The 13,166-nt window shown below is 38.5% G+C and overlaps 1 protein-coding gene across 4 annotated transcripts in view; it reads right to left on the reverse strand.

Moving 5' to 3' along the window:
* Positions 1 to 13,166, reverse strand: part of OTUD4 (OTU deubiquitinase 4) — a 55,507-nt gene that overhangs the window by 4,850 nt on the left and 37,491 nt on the right. For 3 of the 4 annotated variants that reach the window (XM_047717558.1, XM_047717556.1, XM_047717555.1), the window contains exons 19-21: positions 12,141 to 12,401; positions 10,891 to 10,931; positions 4,283 to 9,325 (exon numbers count right to left, since the gene is read on the reverse strand). In XM_047717558.1, coding sequence (XP_047573514.1) covers positions 8,117 to 9,325; positions 10,891 to 10,931; positions 12,141 to 12,401 — 1,511 coding nt within the window. In that variant the 3' untranslated portion in view covers positions 4,283 to 8,116. Of the gene's footprint in view, positions 1 to 4,282; positions 9,326 to 10,890; positions 10,932 to 12,140; positions 12,402 to 13,166 lie in introns of those variants that run through there. The other variant, XM_047717557.1, reaches the window with a different exon arrangement.

Consider the following 13,166-nt stretch of genomic DNA (forward strand, 5'->3'; position numbering starts at 1 on the left):
CTACTTAACTGCTGATGACAGAATATGTATTAGTTGTGATATTGTTCATGTAAATGAAAATTTTTAAAATATGGATTTAGTTTAATTTTTATATAGCAATAAGAATTTATAGTTGTGCTAACATAAAGTTTTTCTATAAAAATCAGTAATACCAACTCAAATACACCAACAGTGCAGATATTAGCTATTACATTTAGAAAGAATGCTCAATATGTCCTAATTGGTAAGTATCTCTAAATAGTCTAATACATCATTTATATGAAAATATACAAAATATTAAAATACTAAATATTCAAGACAATAAGCCTTTGGGGAATAACAACTTTGTTAAAGAACAGGTAAGAAATTGAGATAAATACACATATAGCCATTACCTTTTGAATTTTGGATGCTGTATCAGCTGTTTAGAGATCATTTGTTTTTACATCTTCAATAAAGAGATAATCTGTACTATGTTCAACCAGTGTACGGCAATATTAACATAATTTTAGACTCCAGCATCTTGAAGCCCAGTCTCAAATGTCTTGCTTACAACTGCTCTTTTGGCATCTGGCATGTAGTTTGTCTTCTGTGTGTAAAGAATGAAACTATTTGCTAGAGAGAAAGTAGGAAGACTGGATAAACTACTCAGTTGGTTCTATGGTTTCTTTGGTATCCATTAACATTTAGATACATTTATGTCAAGCTCTCAACCCAGTGTCTGGCATAGGATGCACACCTAGGGGTTCAGAAGAGAAACTTCTGGATTGGAGAGTCATTAAGGGCTAAGTGAAGGAGTAGGTAGCTCTCGGGGAAAAATAGCACCTATAACAACAAATGATAAATTTGCAACGTAAAGGCAGAATAAATGAAAGGTCAGAGGCAGAAATCAGCATGGGCATGGAGATTAATAGAAAAGGATGAATACAGACACTTGTAAATTTTCAGTGCCTTCAAGATAGAAATTTGAGGTTTTTACATACTCATGGTAGGGATCAGAGAAAGCAAAAACCACACTTACTGGAGCAGGTAGAATTATCAAGATAGCAGTTATACAGGAGTTTATAATTTTTATTCTGTTGTCTTAGTGTTTTAAGATTTGACAGCACAAGCAGGGGGGGTGGCGGGCAGAGAGCCCTATGTAGGGCTCTATCCCAGGACTCTGGGATCATGAGCTGAAGGCAGATGCTTAACTGACTGAGCCACCCAGGCACCCCCGTTTAAGTATTTTGAACTACCACTTAACCTGTAATTGTAATTTGGTCTATGAATTGATGTTTAGTGAGGTTCTATCTCTGAAAGTTCTGAGGTTTGGCGTGCCAAACACTTCTGTTTTCTTTCCTACCCAGTGTCCTACTCACCAGCACCTCTCTCCTTGCAGTTTGACTGGGTCGCATGTGCCCAGCCCCAGATGGTGGATCATAAATAGGCTAAGCTAGTCATGAGTCTCAGTATTTTCCTAATCTCTCTTGCAGCTAGGCATGGCCATGTTGACCCAGATCTAGTAAATTCAAAGTAAGCAACTAAGGTTGCTAGTCTTCGCATTAAAACTGCTTAATTGCCAACTGCCCTCCCCTCCAGACTTAACAGGAGAGGGAAGTGCATCTGTTTATTTAGGCTATGGTAAGTCAAACTGGTTTCCTGTTCAAGTAATTTCGCCTCCTTGGCTGAGGTCTGTCTCCAAAGGTTCTACATGAGCTTCTGCCAGGTGACCCAAGTGTATTACCACCAGCTGGGAGCCACTTTGCATCTTAGCTTGCAAAGAGTAACATGCTCAGTGTTTGGGATTTTTAGGTATAGGGACTTTTCACTCTTTTGACTGCCGTATTTAGTGGGATGCTTCTAGCTTTAATACAAATGTGTTAGTTCCAGCCTCCAACCTTGCATGTGCCCTAGTCTCGCTCATACCTACACAGTTCTCAGCTAATCAGACTGTCAACCATGTCCATCCATCCCTTCTCACGGGCTGCAGCCTTGTGCCACTTCCAAATCTGTACCTCCAGTTTCTGGTCTCCATTTTTGGCCCTAATATGTGAATATCCCATATAATTACATATGCCTTATAAAATTACGAAGGACTTAAATGCTTTTACTGACTTCTAATTCAGAATTCACAAGAAATACGCAAGAAGTTACATAGTAATATGTACATCCCTAGGTGTACTAGTAGTTTTCTACTCCATAAGCAGATGGTTAGTCCAAAGCCAGTCTTCATTTAAAAGAAAAAAATTAGCTTACTACATAGAATTTTTGCTGACAGTTAAGTAAAATATTAAAAGGGCTAGGAGGCCATGAGAATCACACTGTTCATCTGTATTTACATCTTTGATCTAGTTTGTTTTTTTTTCCTTAAGTGGGAAATATAATCACAGGTATGGTATATATTTAAAAAGGATGGGCTTTGAAGCTCCAACTTCTAATAAAGTCAGATCTAAAAATGCTAACTTTTTTTTTATAACCAATGTTTGTAGCTTCACTATTCTGATGAATCACTGATTCACACTTTAAGAAGAGCTTTATAAATTTAAGGTTTATGCAAGGAAGCTATTTAACCTCCTTCTGTAGTAGTCTCATACTATTCCCTAGACAAAGTGGAAAGCAAGCCCTAATTATAGAAAGCTTTAAGAGAAACTATATAGAACATTTCTGGTCACTTGGTTTCACCTTTTATCCCATCCACTTCAAGTGACCAATTGTGAAAGGGCTCTACCAAGACACCCTTCTTGCTTTTCTCATACTCCACAGCTTCTCTACTGACTATGTGGGGAAAGACCGTGGCACTCACATCGCTAACAGCGAAATGCTCCCCGTCTCTTCCTTTCCCTACATTCCAAGGTTCTGCGATACTTCACTCACCTACTTGGGCAATCCCAAACAACTAACCAACTTAACATTCCCAGCTTGCCGCTTCTGTTCCCAGATCACCTCTCCGCCAAACACTTGTACTGAAAAGGAAGCCTTTCTTTCAGGCTCTCCTTCCCCGGTAAGCCATTTTTTTTTTTTTTTTTTAAGATTTTATTTATTTATTTGACAGAGAGATCACAAGCAGGCAGAGAGGCAGGCAGAGAGAGAGGAGGAAGCAGGCTCCCTGCTGAGCAGAGAGCCCGATGCGGGGCTCCATCCCAGGACTCCGAGATCATGACCTGAGCCGAAGGCAGCGGCTTAACCCACTGAGCCACCCAGGCGCCCCCGGTAAGCCATTCTTAAGACAAAGTCCATATAAGAAGTAGATTAAACAGCATTAAGGAACTTGGATTTTCAAAGTGCTTAAGTGTACCTGCTACTTCAGTTTTCAAGTAAAACTTTGAATGATTTATCTTTCTTCATTAGACAAGTAATAGAGGTAAACTTCAGCGATACTGTGGGTCTTAAGGTAATTTCTTTGGTTTCCCAGTGCATATAAATGTTTACACTACAAGTGTGCAATAATAGCATTATGTCTAAAAACAATGCACGTAACCTTAACTTAAAAATATTTTATTGCTGGGCACCTGGGTGGCTCAGTCATTAAGCGTCTGCCTTCAGCTCAGGTCATGATCCTGGAGTGCCAGGATCGAGTCCCACACTGGGCTCCCTGTTCAGCAGGCAGTCTACTTCTCCCTCTAACCCTCATTCTGCTTATGCTCTCTCTCAAAATCTTTTTTAAAAAAAAAGTATATTTTATTGCTAAAAGATGCTAACCATCAAGTGAGCTTTCAGCAAGTCCTAATAATCACTGATAACAGTTCACCCCAACAAATATAATGAAACAGCTTGAAATATTGCAAGAATTACCAAAAATGTGACAGAGTGAGCAAATGCTGGAAAAATGGCATCAAGAGACTTGCTCAGTGCAGGACTGTCACAAACATTGCATTTGTAAAAATAGTATCTGCAAAGGACAATAAAGCAGAGCAGCATAAAATATACCTGTACTGAATACTAACTTTAAAAAACGTCATTTAACCTGTAAATTATTCTTAGTCTACCCATCCCATTTCATTTCATGAATACTGGAAAAATGGTAGAGAGCACTAGTTCTAAAACCACTCAGAGCTACCACTTATTAGCTCCCCCCTTAGTCAAATTAAACTACTTGGCCTATCTCAGTTTCATATATATTCAGTAGGGAAAATAATAGTACCTACCCTATAGATTACAAATCATCCCACATGGTTTTTAGTTGCATATACTAGAATTGTCTTCTGACTGAATAGAAACCATGGAAATCATCTCTTGTTCTTAGACGCTTACTAAAACTCCTCTTAAGATTAATATGCTATATTGCTTGGTTAGCCCTGAAACCAAAGAATCACAAGCAGAATCAAGAGACAAAATTTAATATATGCACACAGTTTTATATATAATGCAGCATCACACCATGTAGGGCATTTACTCTTATTTTATACATTCAGATATGTTTGAAACACTTCTTAAGGCTACAAAACAGAACATAGAAAAATAAACAGGAATATATTCAACACTTACAAAAAGTGATATGATAAAGAATATAAAGTACTATTTTTCCTTTCAACACTTCAAAAGATATGTATATATACTTTTTTTTTTTACAAGTAACATCACAAATGATCACATCTTCACATGCTTTTAAGTATTATTTGTACTCAGTGTAAGGCTATTATCATTTTTCATACATAAATTTTCTTCTAGCTCTGTAACAATGCAATTTTTAATCCATTCAAGTAAATTCAACCCCAAAGTTGCTGTTTCCCAGCATTAAGACATGCACCCACCCCTCTTCTAAGATTTTTCTAAAACTTACATCTCAGGGGGGAAAAAAATTCCCAGTTAGAGGGAAATCCCAATTAGTGGGAAAGTAAATGGCTGATACTAGTAGCAAAACCTTAGTTCTTTGAAACTGACATACTGGAACTGAGCCATTACTAAGATTTTAAACAAAAACACAATAGCATTTAGACATTAAATAGGAAGCAAAATACAGTAAACAGAAATTGTGTAGCCAAATATGCATTCTCTTCAGCTACACTAAAATGGACCTTGCTTAGTACCCATAAGTGAAAGACTAAGGTTACCTCATCTAAAACCAAAGGTAAAATAAATGAGGCATAAATAAATATTGCTAGTTTCTAGAATGGCTGAATGTTTTCTAAACCAGAAATGGTTAGAAAGGAACTTTATTGCACCAAGTCAATCATAAGCAAGTTTGCAGTTCACAGGCATTTTAATTCAACCTTGAGTCACAAAGGAAACACACTGCAAGAATATACATAGTTTGCATCAGTAAGCTGTTATCAACATCGTGGTTTGGGAAGACCTACTCCTGCCAGGTCAAGACAGGGTCTGAATTTAGGTCAGCCATGAAAATGAACATACGGGTTAACAAGAATCAAGATGAGGACTGTGCAGATGCTAGCATCCTACTGCCAATGAGTACATGGAACAAGAGCCGCAGATGTAACTGAGAGGAAACTAGACTTGAAGAGAAATGCACACGACACTAAAAGGGAAGGGACAGGGACCAAGTTCAGCAAAAACAACTAACAAAAATGAACAGGTGAGCTTTGGTCGTTCTTAACATCTGTGTTCTTCAAAATGTGTGTCATCTTATTACAGTGAATTTCCATAATTTCTAACTCAAAAGACAAATGATTCTCACTTCTAAGCTTCTGTTTTTCTCTTATATAGAAACATCATATCTCATGTCAACATACCTTATGACTCAGTTAAAATGAAGGAGGACAAAAGCTTGCTCGGCCCTAGTTTGACCTCAGCATAAGGCAAAATCCCCTGCACTAATAATACATTTAAAACAAAGCTAAAGGAAAAAAAAAATTAAACTGACCTTCATGCAAAGACTAATAATTTCAAAACTAATTATCAAAAGTCAGAGTTCTTTTATTCCAGAGGTCACTGCGTAAAGTATAATCTGCTAACGTTCTCTTTCAGCACTGTTTCCATCATGTCCTGGAGGTAAGATTTGGGAAACAGGAAGCAAATCCGTATTTCCTGCAGGAACTAGAGAGTATTCCGCTACTCAACTGAGGTAAGACAGAGCGACAGTGAAGAAATGAACAGTATTCTTCCCTACCCACGTTTTAGACATTTCCGGAAGAAAGAGAGATTCCAATCTCAGTCAATAAAATGAAAGACACTGGAAAGAGCAATTTTTTTCGGACTCCTGAGATCAAACTTCTATTGAACTTTTAAATCTGATCATTGTATCTAAATGTGTTTTCATAAAAATTTTCAGATAAGCTAATGTGACATTAAAAAGCATTAGCTGAAAGTGGAGGGACCCTATGCAACCTTCTCATTCCATTAACAACGGTTGATGTTAACTAAGAAAAAAAAAATGGCTTCAGCAGTACCTTCCCCAACTGTTCTCGCTTAGAAGGTGACAAAAGAAACTTCTTTCAACAAGTACCCTCACATTTTTTTTCTACACAACCATCCATCTTGACAAATTTTTACCTAGCACCATCATAATAAAATGTTATCTTTCAAAGTGCTCTCTAAAATCCTATGTTACAAAACATCTAAATGCTAATCGCTTCTAAATCAGCAGTTACACAGACATTAGTAATTAAAACAACACAGAGGTAAATAACCATTATTACAGTACAGTGGAGATTCAACTGAGCCTAGCTGGCATCCAAACATTCCTGTGGGTAATCAAAGAACCCAGAAAACTCATCTGCTTCAGTTTGTCAAATTCAAGTGAATTGTATTTGCCTTTAAAAAACAAAATCTATTTTTGGCTAGGTATATTACACATGACATGCAAAGAGAAGTTACTACATTATTTTGCATAGCACTCAAACTTCCTGATCAAAAGAGAACATAAGAAAAAGGGTAGATTTTTCACATCGGTATGTACAAATAAGAACCATAAGCTACAGTTATTTTTATAGAGTAACACAGAGGCATGAATACTGTGTTGCTTCAGAGTAAACTCTCCAACTGAGAGTGCAACATGCAAAGGGAATTTCTGTGAATACTGCAAAGACGGAAAAGAAGCAGGATCAGAAGAGCTAGATTACCGAAAGGGTAAACAAGCCATAAACTGCAAAGCAACCTGTTTCTAGCAGCATCCTCTAGAAAAGAACTAGAAATCACAATCATCCTGTTTTTGTACAATAGTTCCAGGCGAGTGACAAGTTGAACATGCAAATGTAAAGTGATACACATAACCAATGGTGCAAAGAGAAAAACAAAACACAGTAACTCCATAGAAACCTGTCAAGCTAAAAATTTTTAACATTTCTTCTCAAAATATTTAAATCTGTCAGTGCATTAGTGTTAAAGTGGCATTAAAAAACTTCTGCAGTTTTAACAGATGCAGATTATTTTCAAAATGCATAGCATCTACATTTCTTTCAAGTAGGCACCATGATATTTACACCAGTGCTAGGAATTCTTGGTGGAAACAGCCATTTCATTAGATTTCCTATTATTTCTTAAACGTCTTGTCTTGTATGCGATCTCAAGTTCAACAAATACTCACCAAAATTCAAAAATATACCCTATGAATATTAAAAGAACTATATACAACATTTCTAAGACACAGGTTAATAGGCTGCCTTATGTGTAATATTAAAGAGAAGACATTATTCAAGTTTGACAGATATTGAGATGAAAGGCCTTTGGGTTGGAAGCATTTCAAAAGACAACAGTGTTTTAGGCTAAGAATTATTTGAGCCCAGTTTATGACTAAGGCATTGCATAATAAAATATATGTTTCTATTTGGTGCAATGTTATGTTTTGGAATCTATAGTGTGTCAAATGGTATTTTTCTTGTCACCTTTAGTAAACACTATACAGCACACATTTCCAACATTTAAAATTAAACTTATATAAGGAAAAAAACCAAACACTAAATCTAAGTTTTATATTAAGCTGTTTATAAAAAATACTTTAACAAACTTATTTTCTACTTTTTATGGGGGCAGTTACCTGATAAACAGATTGTGAACAAAGAAAAATGGCAATGCCAGGAATTCACTTGCCCCTTGAACACATATCCAAAATCTGTTGTCCAGGATGGGAGTGAGGGTCAAGGGGGAGGGGAGGAGATAGTTCAAATTTGGGTTTTTATTTTAATGTATTTTCTTAAAGCCTTCAGAAACATTCCACCTAAGAAGAGGTTTCTGCTCTAAAATACCACAGCAACAACCATCAAGTGTTTTGCCCGCGATGGCCATCTCCCATCCCCGATCTCCTCCTATCCCCGCGGTAAGGCCGTCCTCGGGCATTTCGATGGTACTGATATCCTTCCTCTCGGCTTCTGCTTGGCTGCCCTTTCCAGGACTCCTCACCTCTTGCATGCTGATATCCTCCTCTACCAGAAGAGCCCCAATCACTTTTGTACTTCCTGCCTCCGTAAGTCTGATTATAAAACTGCTTGGATCGACCGCTTCTCAGAATATTAGACACTTCGTTTTCATCTTCCGAACTCTCTTCTTTTGGTCTTTGCACTCTGCTATCTACAGAGTTGGCCCCACTGACCACATCAGCAGCAGTCTTAGGATCTTTGACTTTTTCTGATTTTTCTTTCAGACTTGGAATGGTCCTTTTAGGCTCAAGTTCAACAGGCACAGTTTCTTGCTCTCTATTTAGAATCTGAGTGGGAAGATGGGCCTTTTCCTCTACTACAGGAGGGATGGAAGCCAATGCCATATCTGCCTTGGGTGTCTGGGACGCCTGCTCTGCCTGGCCTTCATGCTTACCCACACTTGCTTCAGGGAGAGAATGTGCACCTTCACCTCTGGCCTCCTGAAATTCATCCACTGTGGAAACTGAACCACATTCTTTAGACAGATCCAGATTTTCCAGGGGCAGATCCAATTCTTTCTCATCTGAGGGCAAAACAATATTCTGCCGCATTACTGGATTTTCTATAAATCCCTGGAAAGGGTACCCATACCAAACGTGAGGAAAGAAAGGAGGTGCAATGGGAACTGGGCCTAAGAATGGATTCGGTCCAAAGGACGGTTGCGGGAACATGTTCTTGCCACCTAGTGACTCTTCGTATTCAGCATGAAGAAGCTGCCCAGGGTTTTCAGATTCAAGATCAGCCTGGTAAGACAACGGTCCTTGACTTTCAGACACCTGAGATGGAGGGATAACCAGAGGTGAAGAAAATGTTGGCGGTCCAATCTCTGCCTGTGGCATCTGACCATTAACACTGGCCTCAGTCTGCATAGGAAAGTGTGCATCGGTACAGGTACAATCACTTTCATTCTGAGCAGAAGGAGCTTCCTGGAACCAAGGATTTGGAGGATACACAGGGACAGAGACTTTTGGGTACATCCTGCAGGCTGCCAGGTAGGCCTGGTGCAAAGGGTACAGATAAGAATGTGGGGCCCACATAGGACAACTATATGCCTAAAAGACACAAAAAACAGTTACATTAGCAAAAGAGGGGGGAGGGGAAGAAGTTCAGACGAGTGCTTCAAGTTCCCCATACCTGACAAGACCGTATCATCACTGTGATATGTAACATGAAAAGGAATTACAAAATTAAGTCACTGCTCTAAGATTCCATTCTTTTTTCCTACCCTGAAACCAACCAAAGGTCCTGGTATTAAGGTGACAGGAGACAATATGATGAACTCACACACTGATTATCAGGATCACTAATTCCATCCTTTGGATATAACTGCATGGAAGCAATTCTGGATGATACAGGTCCCAGAAACACCACCATCAAGCACTTGAGCCTCCAGCTTTGAATAAATATCTTAACCACTGGCTCTCTAGCTTAACCTGCATTCGTGTTCTGGCTCTACCACTAACTCATTATGTGACCCCATGTCAACTAGTTAATTGGTCTGGACCTTTCTGCTCTACCAGAAAAACAATGGTATAGAAGCAGATGATCCCAATGTCAGGCCTCTACAGGTTCAGGAGCCCTAAGAGCATTCCAGCTGCACAGACGAAAGTTAGACCTCCAGGGCCGCCTGGGTGGCTCAGGTCATGATCCCAGAGTCCCAGGAATAAGCCTCGTGTCAGGCTCCCTGTTCAGCAGGAAGCCTGCTTCTCTCTCCCACTCTCCCCTGCTTGTGTTCCCTCTCTTGCTGTGTGTCAAATAAATAAATAAAATCTTTAAAAAAATAAGATAAAAAATAAAGTTAGACCTCCAGTCAGAATGGAAATACTGAAAATAAAGCAAATCTTACCCCCTACAAAGAGGCCAGCTAAACTCCAAACATAAAAATTTATCAGTTAACTGGCAAATTAACCAATTGGCTAAAGTCAACATTAACTAGTTAAATATAAAACAAACAATGAGTATTGTAGACAATAAAATTAACCGAGTGACCTTTGCTGAAATGACCAGTAGACTACAGTAGGGCACTTCACTTCATATTTTAATGGTCTAAAACCCATAGAAATTAATCCAAAACAGGAGATAATCCACCACTGACAAGGACACAGGCTGACCACTTCCCAAAGGATACCACTGCTCTGCTAGTGAACACACCACCTTCCACTGGAGAACTCTCCTAAGTTCTTTCCTTTGATCCTCTCAATAAATGAGGCAGATGGAAGAATATTATCCACATAACACAAATGAAAAACGCTAGGCTGATACATTAAATGACTTGCCCAGGGATATACAGCTAAAAAAGTGATGGAACAGAATTTCAAACCCAGATCTTTCACAGAATTCCTCAATGAAGTCCTTTTCACCAGGATGCCCAAGGGACAGGGACTATTTCCTGAATATATTCACAAGGTTAACCATTGCCAGTTAAAAGGAAAAGCAGGCAAATACTGGAGCCTCCACCACCACTAAAAAGAAACTGTACAGTACTGAAAAATCCTAGTTCTTAAAATGTGATTTGGTAAACCTTAGGTTATTCACTGACAAGAGTTAAGATATAAATATTGACAATTTAAAACAGTATTAACTTAAAGATAACTTTAAAATGATAAAATATAAATACCTTTACACCAAGATTGAAGAAGAATCGAAGAATGTTCTTATCTAAAAATAAGTAACATAATAATCACTCACTAAAATTATACATTCAAAAAGGTTCCCCTGCCCCACTATCCTTAAACAATATATAGCTCTAAACACAATTTTGCCTACTGAAATGTTTTCTGTAGCCGGTGATATAAAACATAGACTAAAAACTGTAATATAACCAAAACCAAGCTGTTACTATTGGGGAATTCCAGGCTCAACAGGCTTTCTCTATGCTAATATCTAAGTCCAAAAATAGCTTAAACTGAGATTTTTATTTGATTAAAATTAATTTTGTGTGAAGGAAACTCAGGTGTTCATCATATTTTTTAACTCTGTGGGGTTTAAAAAATTATGAAATAAAAATGTTGGGGCTTATGGGTAAAATCAACATACACCTAACTTATTAGTAACGAAAGATTAGTAGGTATTCATTTGACATTAACCAGTTATCCACAGACTCAAGCATCAAACCACTAACAAAATTAGCCACAAAAATCCAGGTAAAGAGCATACAGTCACGGCACACTCTTCAATTTTTCTACAGCTAGGAAACTTTGCAAACTGAAATTCTTTAAGAAAAAAAAAAAAACAAGCAAATTAAAAAAAAAATTCTTAAAAAATATATATTGTTGGGTGCCTGGGTGGCTCAGTCATCTGAGATGCAATTGAATGCAATAAGCATCTGCATTCAGCTCAGGTCAGGATCCTAGTATCCTGGGATCGAGCCCCACATCGGGCTCCTTGCTCAGCGGAAAGTCTACTTCTCCCTCTCCCACTCCCTCTGCTTATGTTCCCTCTCTCATTGTGTCTGTCTAATAATAATATCTTTAAAAATATATATATGTACATATAGTTATGTAATTCTTTTCTTGAATGAACAGAAGTAGTTTCAAAACCCAGTCCAGTGATGAGAAAACTCAGTAATGTTTAGGTTACCTACTTAGTGACATCATTAAGATTTAATTCAAAATGGTTTTAGGCTGTGTTGGAAAAAAAAAAAAAAAAGACACAAGGGAGGGACAGTTACTAAACAGAGAAAAAACATATTCTAATCAAACAAAAGCTGAAGCAAGAAAGTAAATGACAGCCAAATCTCTTTTCTTCTCGAAGTCAGTCCTTCGGCTTACTCAGTAATATAACCTCTGACTTCTATTCACATTTCTCCCTGAAACCCCATCAGTACTTGATAAATAAAATCAAGCGGAACTTAGAGAAGGATCTCACCTTTAGGCAGGTCCTCCCCAGTGTGACACAGTGAATAAGGTGGTGCAATGGCTCGATCTCCCTTTTCGTTGTAAGGAAACCCAGGGTAGAGTGGGTCTTGGTAAAGGCTCAATGTCTGAGGCAAAGGCATCAAGGGCTGGTTAACTGCCTGTATTGACACAGGAACTGGGGAGGGTGTTAAATGAGCTTGGGACACAGCAGAATCAGGTCCAGTGGTCAGAGTCTGTGTCACTGACAAAACAGGAATTTGAGCAGGGACACCTACAAAAGAGAGAAAGGAAGCACAAACTATAAAAAGGTGAAACTATTTCTCCTCACAAATGTAAGGTTTCATTAAGCTAAGAGGTAAAAAATAAATAAATAAATAAATAAATAAAATGCTGTACAACTGCTATAGCTGATAAAACAGTATATAAAAGAACCTAAAGAAGTACCTTTTATATCACTAAGAACCTTCTTAGACACATAAGGAGGAAATGAGCCCAGGAAACAAGCTTTGAGTCATTGTCTTCTAATCATAGCTCTTACAAACATGAGCAAGACAGAGCCAGGCAAAAGGTCCAAAGGCTGAGGCAGGGGGAGGTATACAAAGCCAGTCGATGGGAAATGCAAACTGTGGTGTCAGTGCTGGGCAACAAAAGCAACCAATGAGACAACCAGCTCAAACATCTTGCTCCTGAGATTCTGGAGGGCATATCTCAAATGAATACCAAACTAAACTGGCCCTCTCACACTGGAAGCAGAGCAGAGGATCACAAAAAAAAACCTGTGAGGCTCTGCACAACTAACCCTGCTCTGAGTTCAAGCTATGAAGAATTTGAAATCCCTGGGGCGACTGGCTGGCTCAGTCTCAGTCAGTAATAGAGCATGCAATTCTTGATCTTTGGGTTGGGAGTTCAAATCCATGCTGGGTGTAGAGGTTACTTTAAAAAGTTGGGGCGCCTGGGTGGCTCAGTGGGTTAAAGCCTCTGCCATTGGCTCGGGTCATGATCCCGGGGTCCTGGGATCGAGCCCCGCATCGGGCTC

The sequence above is a fragment of the Lutra lutra genome, chromosome 2, assembly GCF_902655055.1.
Source record: "Lutra lutra chromosome 2, mLutLut1.2, whole genome shotgun sequence".
Lineage (NCBI taxonomy): Eukaryota > Metazoa > Chordata > Mammalia > Carnivora > Mustelidae > Lutra > Lutra lutra.